Consider the following 22867-nt stretch of genomic DNA (forward strand, 5'->3'; position numbering starts at 1 on the left):
TGTTCTTGTACTGATATGATTTCAGACCTTGATGTCGTGAAGAACGAACTGTTGTTGTACTGATATGATTTCAGACCTTGATGTTGTGAAAAAAAGAAATGTTGTACTGGTATGATTTCAGACCTTGATGTTGTGAAAAAAAGAAATGTTGTACTGGTATGATTTCAGATCTTGATGTTGTGAAAAACGAACTGTTGTTGTACTGGTATGATTTCAGACCTTGATGTTGTGAAAAACGAACTGTTGAAGAGACAGTCAGAGACCAGAAGAAAGCGCTCACTACCTGCACTAGCCGGCAAAGTGTTATCTAAGGCCGCTCGTACATTGTTTAAATCTGCTAGGGCCGGCAGGGTCACCACAAGTGGTGCTTGTATCACCAGGCAATATCAGAGGTGAGATCACTAATTAGCTAATTAGCAGCTTTACTTAATTATCGTATCACCAGATAATATCAGAGGTGAGATCAATAGATAATTAGCAGCTTTACTTAATTATCGTATCACCAGGCAATATCAGAGGTGAGATCACTTATTAGCTAATTAGCAGCTTTACTTAATTATCGTATCACCAGAGAATATCAGAGGTGAGATCAATAATTAGATAATTAGCAGCTTTACTTAATTTTCGTATCACCAGGCAATATCAGAGGTGAGATCACTAATTAGCTAATTAGTAGTTTTACTTAATTATCGTATCACCAGGCAATATCAGAGGTGAGATCACTCATTAGCTAATTAGTATCTTTAATTAACTATCGTATCACCAGGCCATATCAGAGGTGAGATCACTCATTAACTAATTAGCAGATTTACTTAATTATAGTATCACAAGACAATATCAGAGGTGAGAAAAAAAAAAGACCAAGTATGTTTGGAAATGTTTTTAGTTCAACTGAAACTGTATATATGTCCCCAGATTTGGCAACTTCAATGACGCCTTGCGTGACTTCAACAGATTCCGTCCCGACAACCTCAAGTCCTTCAATGGCAAGATCAGTGGCCGTACGGGAACTGTCGGCAAGCACAGAATCACAGTACGTAACGGAAGCAGCAACGGGAGCCCTGCACTAGAGATTAGATCCTACAAGGCCAGGGGAGAATATGTCCGCAAATTCAGGTACTACAACCCGTAACATAGTTTAGTCGTGGGGTGGAAGACATCGAGCTTTGTTGTAAGATGGTGTATGTGATAGAAATGTTAAGTTATAACTTGGTATATGTTAAAAAACAAATATATTTTAAATGTTTCGATTTCTTTCTTGATCCTATAGTATTATATTTAAGTGTTTGGGTTGCATTTTTACTTTGCAAAAATATGTACATTGAAGATTGAAAATGATTTATCTTACTATTGTAGTAAATCTAGTAAATCTAGTTATTGATCATTCCGTTAAACATGTAGACACCAGTAAAACCTTGCATAGTATTAAGTATCTATATATATAATTCTCTTCTGGGAGCCGTTAGAAAACAAGCTGCAAGCGCGCGCCTTGGAGTCCCCTCTCTTCCTCTCTATCGCTACCACCCCCCCACCCACACCCATCCACCCCACCCACACCCACACCCACCCCCCCCCCCACCCACACCCACACCCTCACATGGTCAGGTGAGTTGTAGTTCACGCTAAATGTTTTGTTTGGTGACGGCTATTAGGGGCAGATAATTCAGTTTGAAACTATTTTAAACTTAGAGGAGGTAACTAAGAGGAGGCTGCTTTCACGGGGGGGGGGGGGGGGGGAGATGGGGGTTTAGTGTTTTAAAGCACACATTTTCAGTGGCAGCATTGGTACTGTCGAATTCACAAATTATGAATTACTGAAAAGTAGAAAAAACAACTAAATAGCGGCGTATGATACACCGCGGGTCGGCTCGTCATCTATAAATGACGTCACCAATTAAATAGGGGCGAGTGAGGCTCTCACATTAGTGACGGTGTATTACTAGAGCTGACGGGAGGAGGGGGGAGTTAAGTCTGGAGTCATATATTTTTATTTTTTAAAGCATTCCTAAATTTAAAAATACTTTTGTTTTAAAATCAGCCTAATATAGATATCGAGTTACTGAAATGTTCGTTTAGTAATCATAGCAATGTTTTCGGGAATATTTAAGCTAGCTTCAGTGATTGGTTCATATTTTATGTCGTTACTTAATTTTTTATATTTTAATTTTGCAGTGAAGCAGTAAGTAATATTTTCGGCTAATGAAAGTAATTTGGTTATACCACCTTTACATTTTCTTGGAGTACCCGTCAATAATCTTATGACTTTTCAAGGGGGTGGGGGGGGGGGAGTGGCTCTGATATTTTTTTGACGATGTGTTACAATGGGGGGGGGGGGCAGTAGCGTAGCGAGGGGGGGGGGGCGGGGAGGGGACATATGTCCCCGGGCGCCGACCTTAGGGGGGCGCCAAATTGAAAGTTTGAGGGGGGGGTGCAAATGAAAAGTTCGAGGGGGGGGGGTGCAAATCGAAAGTTTGAGGGGGGGGGGGTGCAAATAAAAAGTTCGAGGGGTGGGGGGTGCAAATCGAAAATTTGCTCCCAAGGGGGCGCCAAATGGAAAGTATGTCCCCGGGCGCAGGGAAGGGTCGCTACGCCTCTGGGAACCTGTGCCTTAAGACATTCCAATATGCACCTTTAATTCCTACACAAAGCATTACTACCTGATAATTATAATCAGATACGTCTCCAATTGTTGCACTCAGTGGCTGCTACGTTTGTCTTGACTGCTAGAACCACGCCCCGCATACGTCATCAGTCCCCTATCTCACCGTGGCTAACCAACAACAGATGCTCACCTTCGCCCTTAGATGCGTGGTCTAGACTGCCACGACACCACGCAGACACGTGTTAATTTTACAACCAATAAAAATCGTCAACCAATAGAAATCGTACACACTGCTAAGCCAATACAAATCGAACATGTTATAAACTTACAAACGCTATCACTTGCTTACCAAAAGTACCGGCATATGTTACGTAAGTGTGATATTTAATTATATATATATATATATATATATATATATATATATATATATATATATATATATATATATATATATATATATGTTATAGTCAAAATACTCCGAACAAAAAGTAATATAAGAGTATAAAACATAATCAGCTATGAACTGTGAGGGTTACTTATTATAAAAATAAACGTTTCTATAGCAAAATGAAATTACAAGAGATTATGTTTTATAATTTAAGAAAGGACATCTTTAGGAACTAAACAAAATGTTGAGTTTCAAAAAAATGGAAAGCCTGATGATATTGATCTTGCTGGCTTTATTCTACATCCTATCAGGTAGCGATGGAAAAACAATCCGCCGAAAGTATTTGTTTAACATATACTTTTTAATTATGTGTATTAATACAAAAAGTGCGCATCGCACTCTTTGAAACGAACTTAGGCACCATAATGCTTACGGGTGAGTCCTGGTGCCAAATCGGCCCATGCGGGGCGCCGGAGAACGAGCTTGATTTGATATGGTATTATTGTTGCCCATTGTGTCTATAGCCTTTTTTAAACGAACTTACTCGCCTTATTGCTCGCGGAGAGCCCGGGGCTCTTTGTGTCACGCATTTGACGGGCCGCCGGCGGCTGCGTCTGTTGCAGTAGCACGCCCTATTTATTGATTCTAAGAGCTGATAGCCACTCTGGACTATTGGGTGTGAAACCGTGTATTGACAAAAATCACACCCCTCCCGTGCGCCGCCATTACGAAATTTTAAGTTTTTTTTCGCAGAAATCTTCTCGGGAGTATTCTTATCTACTCAAAGTTTCATGGCGATTGGATTAACGGTGCCACACCGCATCCGACTTTTATAAGTATCTAATGTATATAGACAAAAATTGAATGGCGCCTCCTCTGAGAAATTTGAGAGAGAGAGGGAAAATACATGTATACCTACTTAAACATATGTATTTAAATAATATATTTTTTTAATCACTTTAATTCAGGTTCCATTGGTCCAGCTAATACACAACGTAAGTATTCGTTTATTTATTTATGTGTACATGTTTTTGCATAAGAAAGCCAATATAGATAATTATATATATATATATATATATATATATATATATATATATATATATATATATATATATATATATATATAACGAATTGTAAAGCGTTTGACTGCTAGCCTTACGATCTCTATTTCGGATCTCGGCTCGTATTTGTAATAATAGGACGTACCTGAGTCCACCCAGCTCTGATGAGTACCTGATTTACGTTAGGGAAAGTAAGGCGGTTGAGCAAAGTGTTGACCACACTATCCCTTCATATGCCGAAGTAAAGAAATATATATCGCTAGGTCAAAAGTGGAATCATATATATATATATATAAAATAAAACTCGCATCCGAGTGCCATGAAACTTTAGGGAGTAGATAAGAATACTCCCGAGAATATTTCTGCGAAAAAGAAAACTAAAGTTTCTTATGGGCGGCGCCATGTAGGGTACAATGTTCGTCAATACGCGGTTTGGCGCCCAAAGTTTTGGAGCGACTATGTTGGCACTTGGCATCCGTAAATCGAGCGTTCTGCATAGAGAGTAAGGGTACTACTATATTCAGCGGTAAAACTACAACAGGCTTCTAAAAAAAACTTTGTAACGCGAGGAAATCCTGTACAGTTTCGTCACCTTGCGAAAGATGAAAAAATAACTTTTTTAATGAGGAGCCTACTGTGGAGTTTCGTCACTTTGCGAATGATGCAATAAGCATCTATTATTAGACGATCCAGAAAGAAATTGAGATCGAGCATCTAATAATAGACTATTAGTAACGCTAACATGTTGCATCAGTCACACATCAGTTTAAAACACGTCAAATAATTTACAAGTGTTAAAGAAAAAAATCCTGTTCATTTGTGTCACTTTAGCGAATGATGAAATCTGCATCATTGTTTACAGGATGCTATTTGGCACGCTGGGTTATCCTACAGGATGGCGCCTGTAGTGTATTCGGGGGGTTGGGGGGTGGGGCTCCTGAGAGCGCTCCTCTGCGTCCATGACACACGGGGGGTCACCGAAGTGTGTTCTACCTCATTATTTCGGTGAGTGATTAATGTACACTCAAGGTTTTCATGCTGTAGTGTAGGAAAACCCGTGTCCCGATAATTATTATCCAAGCGCAAGCATTGTTTACATTTAAATAACACAGTTTTAGAAAAGAAGGACACGCGTTTGATTGGTAATGCATTGGTCATATCCTTCTAACATATTTCGCCAGACTTTCTTCTATCCCCGCGGCAACGCGCGGGGATCGGGTACGCTAGTATAATATATATATAATATATATTATATATATATATATATATATATATATATATATATATATATATATAAATAAATATATATATATATATATATATATATATATATATATATATATATATATATATATATATATATATATATATATATGTTTATCATTGACATCCTGTCTGTAGTCACGAGAGACTAGGCTAGTCCAGGGGTCGGCAACCTGCGGCTCTTTTGGTCTTAAGGTGCGGCTCTTCAGCTCGGTGCACAATTATTAATAATTGTTTTATTTTATTTTTAAAACTCATAAAATTATTAGTCTGCAACACTCGGTAATGAACGATATAATAACAAATATAAACAATAAGCACTCGCTATTCTATTAGAATATTTAGTTACTCCCTATTTCAATGTACTTCCTTGTTTTCTAAAGCTGAGTTATTTAAATGTAAACAATGCCCGTGTTTGGATCATATTTATCGAGGCAATGGCTACCTACACTACCGCCTACCACCATGGCGTGCTGTATGAAAGCCTTGAGTGTAAGTTAATCACTCACCGCCTAATTGTCGAGGACGGAAAGTGACGCTCTCGTGAACCCGATTACACTACCGCAGTGGCGCTGCGTACGGCCCCTAGCTCGGTTTAATCATCGTATGTCGTATTGTAGGGTGCTCCTTAAAACTAAGATAGGCGCTTGGTGCTCGCAGGATAGCCCTGGGCGCCAAATCGCACCCTGCAGAGAAGCAGGAGGATGAGCCTGATTCGATTTAGTAAGCGACTATAGCGTGTCTATAGTGTATAGCCTATTTTTAAAAACGAACGTAGGCGACATAATGCTCGCAAGTGAGCCCGGGGCGCTTCGGATCGCGCAATCGACGAGGCGCCGGTGGTTGCACCTGTTACAGTTTTGCCGCTGAATATAGTAGTACCCCTTACCCGATAAGCAGAACGCAAGATTAACGGATGCCAAGTACTAACGTAGCCGCTCCGGAACTCTGGGCGCCAAAAGGTGTATTGACAAAAAAAAATACACCACCCGGACGCCGCCCATAAAATAGTCAACTCCGGAAGGTTTCATGACGATCGGATGAACGGTGTCAAACCGCTATCGACTTTACTTTTATATAAAAACTTTTTTTCTTTGCAACTTCCCAAAGTTTCATGGCGATCGGATGAAAGATGTAGTAATGCATAAAAGAAAAACACACACACACACACACAAACATTGATATATATATATATATATATATATATATATATATATATATATATATATATATATATATATATATATATATATATATATATATATACCAAATCCTAAATAAAGATCATAATATTTAAAAAAAGTGTTGGCGGCTCTTTAAAAACTGGGAAATTTAAAAAATTGTAACTTTTTGCTCTTCGGTCTCAAAAGGTTGCCGACCCCTGGGCTAGTCTCCAATGAGTCTGAAAATGTGTGCCTATACCATACCATAATTCCTTTCAAGCATAAATAAAATTGTCGAAAATATCTGCGTCTTGCCTCTCTTCACTTTGTGAACTAGTCTTAGCTTTATTCTCATCTTTCCTACTGCGGTATTTTGTGAATTGTAGTGTCTTTTTGATAAACTAACTCAGCATTGAATAAATATAAAAAATAACAATAAATAGGTGTTGACTTGGTGTAGAAATTTTAAAAAATTATTTCTCTTCAACAAGTCATGCTGTAGCCTATGCCGTAGACAAGTGATAAAAATGTGATGAAGGCCTCTATGCGACGTCATAGATGAAAGGAGATAATTCATCTTATCAGTTGAAGTTTCGATTTCATGACGTCGTTTTAATTTTTGTGTTCCCTTCCATCTGTTTCTTCCAAATAAACTGTGTCTAACTGAAAGATTGTGATGATGAGGTTAGTGTCTTGTCAGGTGATCGACTTTGAGAAAAAGCTTAGGACAGCTATATGTGTGGTGATGGATATTTAAGTTTTAGGCGTGGTTCAAGCAGGAATGTGGTCAGCGTTGTGTAAGGCTCAGTTACAGGAATGCGAAAATTGATTTTCGAAAACGTAATTTCTCTAATTAATCATCGCATGTAAGCCAGGGATGTATCCTACATACATAAATAACAAGGATTGCGAAACAAAATTGAAATTTACTTACAAGTTAACGTATCAGATACAAATATTAATAATAATACCGCAGTATAGGGGTAACGGGTTATTGTGCTGGCCTTATGTTGTAAAGCAGGCATTCGGTATGTTCAAATATTTTTGATGAAAATGTTGTTAATCTCGTGTTTATATTTTACTATTGAGCTTCCTTAACCCTATAGAGGACGAATTAAAATACTACTTTTTGTACAATTTAAAATAATAGCTATGTAAATGTAACAACTTGTATAGGTTTCACTTGATCTAAAACCAGTTATTACATTTACCATTCGACACTAACAACACTGGTCTGTTATATTCGAGTTAGTTAGGCCTACTTTACCAGATTGATGTAGCCTACATCTTTACTTAAATACAATATGGAGAATAACACATACCATAGAATCTGTTATTGCTTATTCTACTTGGGGGTGTTGCTCGTGTATTAAATGAAGAATCATGTTTCGGCGTCCTATAGCTAGTTACATTTTCGAAAAAAAACTCACTATTTTACCGTGTAATTTTTGTTCTCACAAAACTGTAAAGTAAACAACTTACTTTGTTAATAACAAATTGACCCGCCCAAGGCCTGCACTGGCATATGTAAAATACCTAACAGTAAAGCATCATCCATTGTGTGTTTAATGTCCGACATTAGGGAATATATTATCTATCGAATTAACCCTAACCACAACCAACAACAGCCAAAACGCAAACACAAATGAAAACACAAACCCAAACTCAAACACAAATAAAACACAAACACAAACATAAAGGAACGCAAGTAAAAACGCAAATATAACAGCAAATACAAAATCAAACACAAACGCAAACAAAAATGCACACATTAACGCAATTACAAAGCAAACACAAACAAAAACACTAACGCAAACATAAACAAAAAATACAATTCAAACAAAAACTCAAAACTAAACACAAACAATAACTCACAACATAAACATAAAGGTAAACGAAATAATAAAAAACCATAATGCTCACAGTATAGCTAACAGTAAACCGCACCTGATTCAACTTAGTAAACGACTATAATACACCATCTTATCCATAATCTATCGTACTGGTTAAACTGAACGCAGGCGTCATAGCGCTCACTTGAAGAAACCGGGCGCCAAATAGCACCATGTGGGGGCGCAAGAGGACGCATTGGTTTGGATTTAGCAAACTAAAATAACCCTAACTTGTCCACACAATGCAGGATGAAAATAAACATAGAGGACATTTAGGAGCGGCGTCTTAACTTTTATTGGTAAAAAATAATAATTATGAATTTGTACGTTCAGCTATAAAATAAATAAAAGGCAAAATAAAATATCCTTGTTTTACCTACCATTTAGCACTTTATCAATCAGTAATTTTTTTTCATCATTCATTTAGATTAACAACGCTTAAAGAATATTACACTATTACAATCAAGACGAGTTTTTGTACAATAATTACATCAATAATCCAACATTCGATTGAGTTTGCCACGGGTCCGTCCGCCCGCCACATACAGAACACGGAATCCGTTTGAACTTTATAAATTCGGTTTGTTCTTATGCTCTTTGTTTTGATAACAAGTAGTATGGCTACTGTGTGTATTTTTCGCTACTCAACCTAATCGTCAGTAATGTCCTGATAAGGTCGATGTTTTCATCAGAAGAAATTATAAGCTACATACAATTCTCAGGAACGTCTTACAAACTTAAGCCTAGGATCTGAACTCCAGACTTTTGGTTTAACAGTCGTTTACTCAATCATCTGATCACGCCTCCCCTCTCAGGAAATACAATTTCAAACTTTAATATAACGGCAGTGTATTCTTCACTGAAGGACAAATAGGACCGACACTAAAATTGTCTGCTTTGATACCCAGAGTACCATAATATTGTTTTGATTCGTTTCTTTACAAAAGAGCTTGACTTGACATACTCTTTAATGAACTGCAGCTAAACTTCTCCCCAAGACTCAGTTTTGGGTGGCTCCTTTGTTAAAGCCCAAGTAAACCCAGAACTCTTGCTTCTTCTTTCATTGTCCTTCAGAGCCAGAGTTTCTACCAATCATCTCTTCGGGGGGGGGGGGGAGTCCCTTCGAAGAAAGTCTACCGCCCCCCCCCCCCCCCCCCCCCCCGCGAACAATATGAAATCCATATAGAAAACATATGCTTTTACCAGTGTCTCCCACCCCTCAACCCCCCCCCCCCCGGCCCTCGGAAATATAATGTGCCCCCTCGGAGAAAATATGTCTGGCAGAAACACTGTTCAGAGCATAAACAACGTCACGATGGCAGCTGGTTGATAAGTAGACAAACAAGAAAGTATGGACCACAAATGTTTAAAAGAAAAACCACACAACAGGAGAATAATTTGTGGCGAGAAAAGAAGTGCACATGGGCAATTATTTTTCTTTAATCGAGTATTTATAGACATAACCTAAAATGATCACATATACATTTTAGCATAATAAAACATAATATGTTAGAAACATGACAATTTTTTGTCTCTTAGTCTAATTAGTTTGCATTTGCGCAGTTTTCCATAGTGCAGTTATAAGAATGCGCATTTGTCTGTGAACTTCGTTGTACATAGGCCTACATGGGTAGTGTAGTACACAGTGGTTCTAAAAGGGTGAAGATATTCTTTTCTCATTTGGTGCTCAGGTTATTTGTTATTCTCTAAAAAAAATATCGTGATACAGCCAGTACTAATTTAATGTGGATCAGTGCCATTTTAATTATGTTGTTACAAATATGTTTTATATTATATTACTGAAAGAAATACTACATAACGTAGCCAGTATTAATTATCAGTGGATCCGTTACATTTTATTTCGTTGTGTTATTAAATGTAAGTTTGATATTACTGTGTGGTTAGCTTCACTTGAACACAACTGATGATTCTCCCTCCCCTTCCGCCTACCCTTACCCTTACTCTAACCCTCATTACTAAATTATATTACAAGAGATCTTGTACATTGAAGCTCTTAAGCCATTCCAATAAGCGCCTATTATTTCTACACAAAGCATTACAACTTGATAATATTAATGAGAAACGTATTTTCAACTGCTTGCATATGGAAAATGTTTTAATGTAAAATGGTGTTGTTATTTTCTTTACATTTGTAAAGATATATAGCAAAAAAATGGGCTGACAATCCAGCATAATGACGGAATAGCAAAATGTGTTAACGGCGGTGAATTTGGCTGTAGTTATGGGATTCGATTTCATTGTTCACAGTTCAAACGCTAGCATGCTAACTGGAACTGCAACATCTGAAACGGGTCTAGGACTTTTCTCCCCCCTCTGTCAATTATACCCAGGCCATCCCCCATCCACTCTCGAGCAATTACTCCTATTTTTACCCACAACCCAACCACACCACCCCCTGCGGTAAACTTATGTTGATTTTGTTTACTTGATTTTTTTTAAGTGCTTACATTAATTTTGATAAACATTTGTAAAAGAGTGAGTTTTAGAAACGAATGACGAAAACTAAAATCTTAAATGTTTACATAACCATTTTATGTCCATTCTGTTTAACTTATGAAGTACATATAATACCAGTTTACGTTTAGTAAGCTAATAAAGTTCCGGCCGTTAATATATATATATATATATATATATATATATATATATATATATATATATATATATATATATATATATATATATATATATATATGTGTGTGTGTGTGTGTGTGTGTGTGTGTGTGTCGGTCTACATAGGCCTATTATTTAAATATATGCCACATACGCATACTTGTATGTGTATAAGCAGTGACGTATCGAGGTGGGATGTCACCCGATGCGGCAGTTAATGATGTCACCTTCCCGGATTTGCACCCCATCTCCTCAAACTTTCGATTTGCTTAGCTTAGCTTAGCTTAGCTTAGCTTAGCTTAGCTTAGCTTAGCTTAGCTTAGCTTAGCTTAGCTTAGCTTAGCTTAGCTTAGCTTAGCTTAGCTTAGCTTAGCTTAGCTTAGCTTAGCTTAGCTTAGCTTAGCTTAGCTTAGCTTAGCTTAGCTTAGCTTAGCTTAGCTTAGCTTAGCTTAGCTTAGCTTAGCTTAGCTTAGCTTAGCTTAGCTTAGCTTAGCTTAGCTTAGCTTAGCTTAGCTTAGCTTAGCTTAGTTGATCTATAGGATCCTATATATATAGGATCCTATACATACGGAAAAATGTTTGAACCCCTCCCATGACCATTGCTGGCTACGTCACTGTCTTGAACACTCGCAAGCACGTAGATGTTTTTCAGCCAATAGAAGTATGTTATGTTCTCAGACTATAGAAAACACTTTGTTTTCAGAAGATCTAGGAATATTACACGTAAGTGTAATTTCTTATATTTTTTATTACATGGTTATATATATATATATATATATATATATATATATATATATATATATATATATATATATATATATATATATTCATATCAGCGTTTGCATGTTAATTTGTTAATTTGCTTTTTTACAATTTGTGTCCTGTTAGAACTTAAATACTTAATATACAGAGTTTAGTTGATTATTGAAATAACAAATATACTTTACTTAGTTCAGCAAAATGCAAAATACGTTAGTAGTAGTATATTAGGTCCCTTTTGGAGCGATTTTTTGGCGCAGGTGGGGATGGGGAGGAGCAATGACATATAGTAAAATACTCGGGAGCAGGATGCGCGGGATGCGCAATGACATATAGCAAAATACTCCCAGCCTGGCGCATCGGGATGGGGAGGGTGGGTGAGCAGGATGCGCAGGATGCGCAAAGACATATAGTAAAATACTACGCCAACTGGGGTTGGCGGAGGTGGTGGGGAAGTAGGTCACCTTTTGGTGACCTTGTGACGTAATCATTGACCTTGTGACGTAATCAGTCACATTGTGACGTCATCACTGACCTAGTTACGTAATTTTAATGCGTTTTTTAATTAGATTTAATGAGTTTTTAAAGTTTTAATTAGTTTTTTAATTAGTTACGTAATTTAATTACTTTGTTTGTGTTTTGTTTGTTTATTTTTTAATTAGTTTAATTATTATTAACGAGTTACGTAATTGGAGTTTAATTTTTTAAATTTTTACATTTTTTAAATTATTATTTTTTTTTTTTTTTTTTTTTTTTTTAATTTTAATTTTTATATTTGTTTATTTGTTTACTTGTTGTTTAATTTAATTACTTTGTTTATATTGTGTAATTTTTATTAACGAGTTACGTAATTTGATTATTTGTTTACTTTTTAATTAATTTTTTATTGAGTAGTTACGTAATTGGATTTTAATTTTTTGAATTTTTAAATTTTTAATTTTATTTTATAATTAGTTAAATTATTATTAACTAGTTACGTAATTTGATTTTAATTATTTTGTTTATTTGTTTATTTAATATATTTCTTTTCTTTGTTGTTTAATTTGTTGGTTTGTTTATTTGCTTGTATGTATGTTTTTAAATTCTCCCCTACAACGAGCGTGTACTAGAACAGTCTTTGTATACCAGCCTTTAACCAGACATGTAACACCTGTTACGTATCGACCGCCCGTGAACCTCCCCGCGCTCCCCATTTTTTAATGGGAATGTATTGATCGCACCCACGGGCCATCACACCTAATTAATTTGGTCACGCCTCGTGGGTTTATGTGTTGTTCGCCGAAACGAACACAGCAGGGGGTATGATAATTAACGACGTACATTAAGTGCCTCTCCGCGTTAAGTGTGGGAACATCTGTTACCACTTTCATTGATTTTTTCCCCGAACGAATTGTCAGCTCCGCGAAGTACGTCGATCGATTTGTCAGCTCCGCGAAGCACTTAGGTCATTATGCAACAGCTGTTGTGCGACAGCTGGTGGTGTAATTACGCTGAGCAATCGTATAAATGACCGCGAAAATTGTGTTCTAATCACTTCAACTTCGGACTTCACACCAAGCTTCACCGCGACTTATCCAGCCTGCGACCTCTGTTGACTCCTGAGACTAAACCCACGCCAGCTTTACCAACCATCACATCCACCTAACCCTACACGGACCACCTCTTTTGTGCGTGTTTATTCTATTAAAGGTAAGGTTAATATTACTTTTGTTTTAAGAGAGCTAACCCCATTAAAATCAAAACTTATTAAATAAGTAGTCACAGGTATTTACTTTAATTTTGTATCATACACCGAGGTAAGGTTAATATTACTTTTGTGTTAAGGGCGCTAACCCCATTAAAATCAAATCTTATTAAATAAGTAGTCACATGTAATTTACCTTTTAGTATACACCGAGGTAAGGTTAATAGTACGTATTGTTTTAAGGAAACTAACCAATTAAAATAACCTTTAAATAAATATGTATCTAAATAAGTAGTCAATTGAATTTTCTTTTTAGTGTACAAACGACTCATCGATCCATCCACTGAACCAATTGAACTACCTACCCAGCCCCGAGGCATCCACTGAACCAAACGTTCCAGCTCCAACCAACTACACCACCCTAGATCGAACTTAGACGTTCAAACCCATATGTACGTTTCATTTTTTAATTTTGTTTTAAGTATGTATTTTATTTCATGTATTTTATTTTATGTAATTCTTTTTATTCTACAGCCAGCGACCTACCCAAGCATCCACACACTAGACACATCGTCAATAATGGAAGCCGCCCAACCTACCACCCACCCAGCCATGACCCGTTTCACATGCGAGATCTGCGAGCGTGTGTTCAGCCGCAAAGACCATTTGACAAGACATCACGACTCTGCACACGGACGACAAAGACATCCCTGCACAACATGCGGGAAAGTATTTACACTACTTTCGAATTTATCAAGACACTTTAAGAAAGCACACAACAACCAAACATCACCGACCGACACCCCATCAGCAACCAACAGACAAACACACCAACCCACATTAGTGACCGACACACATACTATCCAACTCCCAACAGCGAGCCAAACAGCTCGTACCGCGACCAACACTAGCCCCTTAAAACGACATACGACGTATGACGATATAGCAAACAACAAACGCGTAAAGACTAACAACGACAGTACCATTTATTCAGACACCACTATGTTTCCTGTAGACGACCTTAGGGGAGATGCAGTAGACTTACACACGACCACAGACAAACCTTCACCCATATGCCCTCTTACAGACATTCCTGACTTTATTAAACATAATCACGCCATTAACATGTTACATCAGGATTCACAGTCAAAACCCTACACAGACAATTTTTCCTTTTTTAGATGTTTAGCCACACATTTAGGAGCACCCACAAGAGATCTTAGAAAGCCAACATTAAAACTCGCGAAACAGTGGCAAGCACACCAAGGTCTCGGGACCTTGGATAATTTTAGTGGGGTTAGGTTGGTCGAAATTCCCCTCTTAGAGTCCTGTTTTAGTGTAAATATTGAGATTTTTGAATTTAACGAAAACCAGATCCTTTCTCCGAAAATTAGAAGTAGTGATAGGTTTAGGGAGACTGTGTATCTTTTATTTTTTCAAAATCAGTTTATGTACATTAATAATATAGGTGGGGCGGGTCACGCTTTCGCGTGTTCTGTGTGTAACAAATTATGGCCCACCGTTAAACAATTAAACAGACACGTGAAAGGGTGTAATGGGGGGAAACCCGTAGATAGGTATAAGGGAGGGCTTTATCAGACACAGCAAACAATCTGGGAGTTTTTAGCGTCCTATGGGTTAGTTGTAGATAGTAACTTTGTTTATCCCTTCAGAGCAACTTACGATTTCGAATGCTATTTCGACCATACCGAGTTACCCACGTTAGGTAGAGTTACAAAAAGCGTTGCCAAACACGTGCCTTTGTCTTGCTCTGTAGCCTCAAACGTAGATGGGTTCGTCGAACCCATCTGTTTTATTTCGACTGGTGACCCTCAAGAATTAGTGACTAGAGTTATTGACAGACTCCACATAATCGCTGAAGCAGCTTATGGAATTTTGAAAAAACAGTTCGAGCCTGTTTTTAAGCAAATCAGGAAGTTATTTCCACCTAAAGCTAGGGGTAGTGATAATAAGTCGAACGACAAAGGGTTTGATAGGTTTCTTAGCGGTAGATTAGACGAGTATTTGCGACAAATGCCAGTTATAGGGTTTAATTCAGGAAAATATGATATAAATCTCGTTAAGCCGTATTTTATTCAGTACTTTTTAGCTTATTCAAACACAGAAGAGGGGTTAGAGGAGGGACCTAGATCTAGTTGTAACGATGATGAAGACGACGTAGAAGATAAACAAACACCGTTTAAATATGTAGTTAAAAGAAATAATAATTTTATGTGTATATCAACAAATAAATTAAAGTTCTTAGATATAGTTAATTATCTAGCACCGGGGTTTAGTTATAGTAAATACCTCGCCGCATATAATGTTAAAGAGACCAAGGGATTTTTTCCGTACGAATATGTCAAAAATTTAGCCGTCTTAGATGAAACGTCTTTACCTCCGCATTCGGCCTTTTTTTCATCATTAAAAAATTGTAACATTTCAGACGAGGAGTACGCGACGTGTAGCCAAATTTGGGTAGAGAAGGGGATGCAAACGTTTAAAGATTATCTTATTTGGTATAACAATATCGATGTAAAACCGTTTATCGAAGCGCTCGAGCAGCAAACTAATTTTTACAAAAATTTAGGGGTTGATATTTTTAAAGACGCGATTTCTGTCCCGGGTGTAACCTTAAAATACTTATTCAAAACACTACCCGAAAACGTTTCTTTTTCTTTGTGTTCCGAGCGCGAATCAGAGTTACATAAAACAATCCGAAATAATATCGTAGGGGGCCCCTCCATTATTTTTCATAGACATCACGAAAAGGGTGAAACGTTCATTAGGGGGAATAGTAATAAGGTGGTACAGGCAATTAAGGGGTACGACGCGAACGCGCTTTATTTATGGTCTTTAATGCAAAAAATGCCGACGGGATTTCCGATTATTAGAAATAGTGAGGAGGGGTTTAGACCGCGTAAAACGAATCATTATGGGGAACAGGCCTTTCAGTGGTTATCGTGGGTTTCAAAAACAAAGGGGGTAACTTTAAAAACGGCATTTAACGGGGGTGAAGTTAGCTTAGGATCACGCCATATAAGAGTAGACGGGTGGGACGCGAACAGTCGAACCGTTTATCAGTTCCATGGCTGCCTCTTTCATGGACACCCCGACTGCCCCTTAACCAAAGACCGAACAGTAAATCCTATTAGTAACAGACCCTTGACAGAGTTATTTAAAAAGACAAACGAAATTACGAAGTACCTTACCGAGACTGTTGACGTTAAAGTCGTAGAAATGTGGGAATGTGAGTGGGGGAACCAGAAAAAAATGAACCCAACTATTAAAGACTATTTAAAATCTATTGACAAATCACAAAAAACACCGACACCGACCTATGGTAAGAAATGGCCCCTGACTGAAAAACAGATCATCGATTCTGTTTTAGACGACTCGTGTTTTGGACTGATAGAATGCGACATTAAAGTACCGGATAGTTTAAGAGAACATTTTAGTGAGATGACACCTATTTTTAAAAATACGAACGTTACGCGCGACGACATCGGACCGTTTATGAGACAATACGCGATCGATAACAACTTATTAACTAGCGGTAGACGGACTTTAATCGGTAGCTTTACAGGGGAGAAAATTTTATTAGCGACCCCCCTTTTAAAGTGGTATTTAAATCATGGGTTGGTGGTAACTAAAATTTATCAAGTCGTTGAATATAATCCGGTTGCATGTTTTAAGACATTTGGGGATACAGTTTCAGACGCGCGAAGAAAGGGGGACATAGACGACAAATACGCAATAACTAGTGAAACAATGAAATTGTTAGGAAACGCGGCATACGGTAAAACTTTGACGGATAAAACACGACATGCGGACATGACCTACTGTAGTGATAGGGATATAGGGGATTGTATTAATAATCCACGATTTAAAAAAATGACAAAACTTACCGACGCTGTTTACGAAGTAGAAACGTTAAAAAAGAAGATAGTTTGGGATCTCCCTCTTCAGATAGGCTTTTTCGTTTATCAGTACGCGAAACTTAGAATGTTAGAATTTTATTATGACTTTATAGACAAATATATAGATAGAACCGACTTTCAGCTATGTGAGATGGACACGGACAGTTTATACTTAGCCTTAAGTACCGATGACTTGTTAAAAGCCGTTAGACCGGGACTAGAACACGAGTTTTTTGACATTTACGACAAATGGTTCCCCTCAGAAGTATGCGACTCACATAGACCACAATTTATAAGCGGCAAAGGCACGGTAGATAGTCATTGTCTGGGGTGTAGGGCTAGGAAAATTTATGAAAAAAGAACACCGGGGTTGTTTAAGCTAGAATATGAAGGGGATGGGATGGTATCTTTATGTAGTAAGACGTACCACTGTTTTGGCGAGTATAATAAAACATCAACCAAAGGATTATCTAAAAATCACAACACACTAGGCAAAGAATCTTTCATGCAGGTCCTCACAACAAAGGAACCAAGTGGTGGGACAAACACAGGGTTCAGAGCATACAACACGGGGATATACACTTACACCCAACACAGAAACTCACTTTCTTACTTTTACATTAAAAGACAAGTAGACGCAGACAATGTCACAACATCTCCCCTAGACATATAAGACCCTTTAGTTTACCAACCGTGACTTTAACGAGACTAATGTAAATATGTAAATAAGACAGAACCATGACGGTATGCTGATGGGGTTGTTTTTATTCAATAAAAACTTATGATATAAACGATCTTTTTTAAATTTTTGATGTGAGTTATTGTTTTGTTACTTGTCCCTGAAAGTTATGTAACTCGGTATCCTGTATAAGAGGCATGACTGAAATCAAAATCAACCATTTAAAATACTGGATCCGAGTTGGAAACAGCTCTTTACGGTATTGATCGATAGCCCACCCAGGTGTGGTATTCAGGGAATACTATAAACACCGCCGTATAAGAACCCTATACCATGTCCGGTGAATGTTTTTGTCTTCAGTGCTGTGGATGGGATTCCCGTGAGAGCACGGGAATGTCGGATCAAACGGAAACGGGTCTTGATATTGGACCCGAGGAAGTGAGATTGTATCCTGTACAGATGATCAGTACCTTTCATGAGACTAATCAAGGGGAGATGAATCTAGGTTATGAGAGAGTGTTTGTACAGCGACCTATAGGTGGAACCTTTATTGAGCCCCTTGATGAGACACCACCACCACCCAACCCAGCTTCTGACAGGGACAGTGACATCAGGTTCCATGATGAGGAGGAAAGGTTGCAAACATTTTCGGGGTGTTGGTCCGACGTCTACCCGGTCGACCTTATCAGTTTGGCTAAAAATGGTTTTATCTTCATTGGACCTGGTGACCTTGTCAAGTGTATTTTCTGTTTGAATACGTTGAGGGGTTGGGAAACGGGTGATGTGGTAGAAGAAGAACATCGACGCTATTATCCAGACTGTCCTTTTGTACGGGCTGCACATACACACACACACACACACACACACACACACACACAATCAGGAGTTGTTTTAAGTAAATAAAATTTTTATATACATTTAAATGCTCTTTTGTGATTAATTGTAATAGCTGATTAAAAGGTGTGACAACTTTCCCATCCAACTTTGAAATCCTACGCAGTCAAAACATCGGTGTAAGTTATACACCGCAAACCAAACTTTTTCACTCAAACCAAAAAGCTCTCACATACACACACACACACACACACACACACACACACCATCACAAAACGAACTGGTAAAGACAAAAACAATATTACATCGGGAAAACTTCACCGACCCTAGTATAAATTCTATCCGCAACAACTCCAAGACATGAATGGACAGAGTTTGAAACATGCGTCGGTGAAAACTTCACCGACCTTAGTATGAACTCGACTGTCAACAATTCCTAAACATACATGTAACAACTTTGAAACCTACCTAGGTGAAAACTTCACCGACCCTAGTATACATTCTACCCACAACAATTCCAAGAACATGTATGTACCAACATGCCTCGGTGTTAACAAAACTCCCTCGACTCTAGTGTAAACTCTACCCCTAACAATTCCTAAACATACATGGTATAGCTTCGAACCCTGCCTCGGTGAAAACTTCACCGACCCTAGTATAGACTCTACACCAACCCCTTCCAAAACATCGTGTACCAACATCACTCGGTGAAAACTTCATCGAGCCTAGTATGAACACGGCCCACCCCAATTCCTAAAACATGCCTGTATCAACTTTGTAACCTGCCTCGGTGAAAACTTCACCGACCTTAGTTTGAAACCTACCAACTCCAAAGCATGCATGTAACAACTTTGAACCAAGCCATGGTGAAACCAAAACCATACCACCCTAGTAGAAACTCTACACCTAGCAATTCTTAAACATGTATGGTTCGAGTTCAAAACCAACCTCGGTGAAAACTTCACCGACCCTCGTATAAACTCTACACCTAGTAATTCTTAAACATGTATGGTTCGAGTTCAAAACCAACCTCGGTGAAAACTTCACCGACCCTCGTATAAACTCTACACCTAGTAATTCTTAAACATGTATGGTTCGAGTTCAAAACCAACCTCGGTGAAAACTTCACCGACCCTCGTATAAACTCTACACCAACCAACAACAAAACATTGCCTCGGTGAAAACCAAAAACCTATGATACTGTCCGTATAACTGTTAGTGAAAAGCACGGGATCCAACCGGGGGGGAAAAAACCGATTAACGTGGTAACAGATGTTCCCACACTTAACGCTGGGTTCGCGGAGAGACACTTAGCTCTTTCAATTAATTATCATACCCCCTGCTGTGTTCGTTTCGGCGAACAACACATAAACCCACGAGGCGTGACCAAATTAATTAGGTGTGATGGCCCGTGGGTGCGATCAATACATTCCCATTAAAAAATGGGGAGCGCGGGGAGGTTCACGGGCGGTCGATACGTAACAGGTGTTACATGTCTGGTTAAAGGCTGGTATACAAAGACTGTTCTAGTACACGCTCGTTGTAGGGGAGAATTTAAAAACATACATACAAGCAAATAAACAAACCAACAAATTAAACAACAAAGAAAAGAAATATATTAAATAAACAAATAAACAAAATAATTAAAATCAAATTACGTAACTAGTTAATAATAATTTAACTAATTATAAAATAAAATTAAAAATTTAAAAATTCAAAAAATTAAAATCCAATTACGTAACTACTCAATAAAAAATTAATTAAAAAGTAAACAAATAATCAAATTACGTAACTCGTTAATAAAAATTACACAATATAAACAAAGTAATTAAATTAAACAACAAGTAAACAAATAAACAAATATAAAAATTAAAATTAAAAAAAAAAAAAAAAAAAAAAAAAATAATAATAATTTAAAAAATGTAAAAATTTAAAAAATTAAACTCCAATTACGTAACTCGTTAATAATAATTAAACTAATTAAAAAATAAATAAACAAAACACAAACAAAGTAATTAAATTACGTAACTAATTAAAAAACTAATTAAAACTTTAAAAACTCATTAAATCTAATTAAAAAACGCATTAAAATTACGTAACTAGGTCAGTGATGACGTCACAATGTGACTGATTACGTCACAAGGTCAATGATTACGTCACAAGGTCACCAAAAGGTGACCTACTTCCCCACCACCTCCGCCAACCCCAGTTGGCGTAGTATTTTACTATATGTCTTTGCGCATCCTGCGCATCCTGCTCACCCACCCTCCCCATCCCGATGCGCCAGGCTGGGAGTATTTTGCTATATGTCATTGCGCATCCCGCGCATCCTGCTCCCGAGTATTTTACTATATGTCATTGCTCCTCCCCATCCCCACCTGCGCCAAAAAATCGCTCCAAAAGGGACCTAATATACTACTACTTACGTTGAATGTTTAATGTATGTGTATATTTCGAAAGTAGAAACAACACAAAGACAAGAAGGATGAACATCTTGCTTTACCTGCTCTTGAAAGTGATTGTTGTAGTGCTAATTATGTAAGTTAACAAATCCTGGTTAATGTGAACGAGGGTGTAAAAAAAAAGCTCATACACCAGTAAAAAGAGTTGAAAATTCATACTACGCTTATAAAAATTTACACAATATTTCGTGTCAGCTACACTTAATATATTGTTCATAATTTATTTTACATAACACCTACAGCTGAATACGTGGCTGTCATGATTGATTACGTAATCTGACATAAAAAAAATCTTATTTGGACGCCTAATTATTTTTAATAGATTTATTAAAATGTACTAAATAAATTAGAGAGATCCAACTATTATCCAATAAAATCAAATTTGGTGTCAGATTAAATTGTCATCATATGCCAAGTTTGAAAAGAATCGCCTTATGAAGACAGAAAGACAGACCAAATTTGCACGACAGGGGAAGGTAGTTAAATAAAAAACTTGTAAAATGTTGAATTCTGTTGTACAAAGCTCCGTTGGCCCCAAAAGACAACGGAAGCGCCCGGAGAATCTCATTTTATTTTATTGGCGCAGGCACTGTCTTGGCTGATCTACCCTACTTATTGCAGACGATTGTAGTTGTGGTCGTCTAGCGTCTCTGGTACTATTGATACGATTACCGTTCTGGACGTCCTTTTGGACAATACATAGCCTTAGTATGCTTAGTGTTAACATTTCCAGCACACAGTGGACTTGATCCATGACGCCTTGGTTTGAGATATGATCTCATGAGACATTCAAGTTGCGTCTTAGCACACAGGAAACATTTTCAGCCTGCGCTCCTGATAATCGGCACTCGCGGTCGTACAGCAAAAAGCTCACATAGTAGGAATTGTACGACAACATATGGTTGTTACTATTCAGCTTTGTATTATTTTTGCTGCTTTGAAGCAACACTTGTTTACTCTCATACGCACGTAATTTGCGTCAAATGAAGAGATCGTTGGTTACATGAGTCATGATCCGTCTATTGGTTATATCAGTGTATAATGAATGAAACATAGTGAATAAATTTGGAAAAAAACTCAGTTGCACATTATGCCGAAACGACGTCAAAGTTAATAATCTTATCGTCTAAGGAGCTCCACCCCTGATTTCTAATTAAGTTTTGATCTCCTGGCCTTATTACAGGTCGTAAGGGGATAAAAGAGACATGTATTTGTTTTCAATTTTATACAATAAAATTTATAAATATATTTTTATCTTAGGTCACAGAAAGTAGCTTGCTATTTGCGTTTTGGTCGTGCTGCTGACGCAATCGGGGGTGGCGAATTGCTGAAAAGTAACCAAACTGGAGAATATCCGCGAATTTAAAATGTTGTAATAAACACTGAGCTCTGAAATGGGTTTTTCTTTTTTAAGATTTTATTAAATTCACAATGTATGTTTGTTTAGTTGGTTTTTGTGTATGTGTGGGTAGTGGCAAATCTAGTAGCAAAGTTTTAATCCATTTCCAGAGCAGTGATACTAGATACAT

At 37.5% G+C, this 22867-nt stretch overlaps 1 protein-coding gene and 1 long non-coding RNA gene across 3 annotated transcripts; both read left to right on the forward strand.

Annotated features, from left to right (window-relative positions):
• The first annotated feature begins 207 nt into the window (after window positions 1-207).
• Window positions 208-1263, forward strand: LOC131939966 (uncharacterized). Its single transcript, XM_059298497.1, has 2 exons — window positions 208-392; window positions 916-1263. Exons 1-2 carry the CDS (start codon window positions 208-210, stop codon window positions 1130-1132), a joined length of 402 nt encoding a protein of 133 aa, XP_059154480.1. The 3' UTR covers window positions 1133-1263.
• Window positions 1264-2859: 1596 nt separating this feature from the next.
• LOC131940056 (uncharacterized) lies at window positions 2860-22726 on the forward strand. Of its 2 annotated transcripts, XR_009386518.1 has the most exons (5): window positions 2860-2973; window positions 3959-3985; window positions 11704-11723; window positions 21340-21414; window positions 22599-22726. It is a non-coding gene; the product is annotated as an uncharacterized LOC131940056 (long non-coding RNA). The 2 variants fall into 2 exon arrangements; XR_009386517.1 differs by lacking the exon at window positions 3959-3985 and having other exon boundaries at window positions 2935-2973.
• The last annotated feature ends 141 nt before the right edge of the window (window positions 22727-22867 follow it).

The sequence above is a fragment of the Physella acuta genome, unplaced genomic scaffold (assembly GCF_028476545.2).
Source record: "Physella acuta isolate Inbredline_101_S28 unplaced genomic scaffold, ASM2847654v3 ptg000020l, whole genome shotgun sequence".
Lineage (NCBI taxonomy): Eukaryota > Metazoa > Mollusca > Gastropoda > Physidae > Physella > Physella acuta.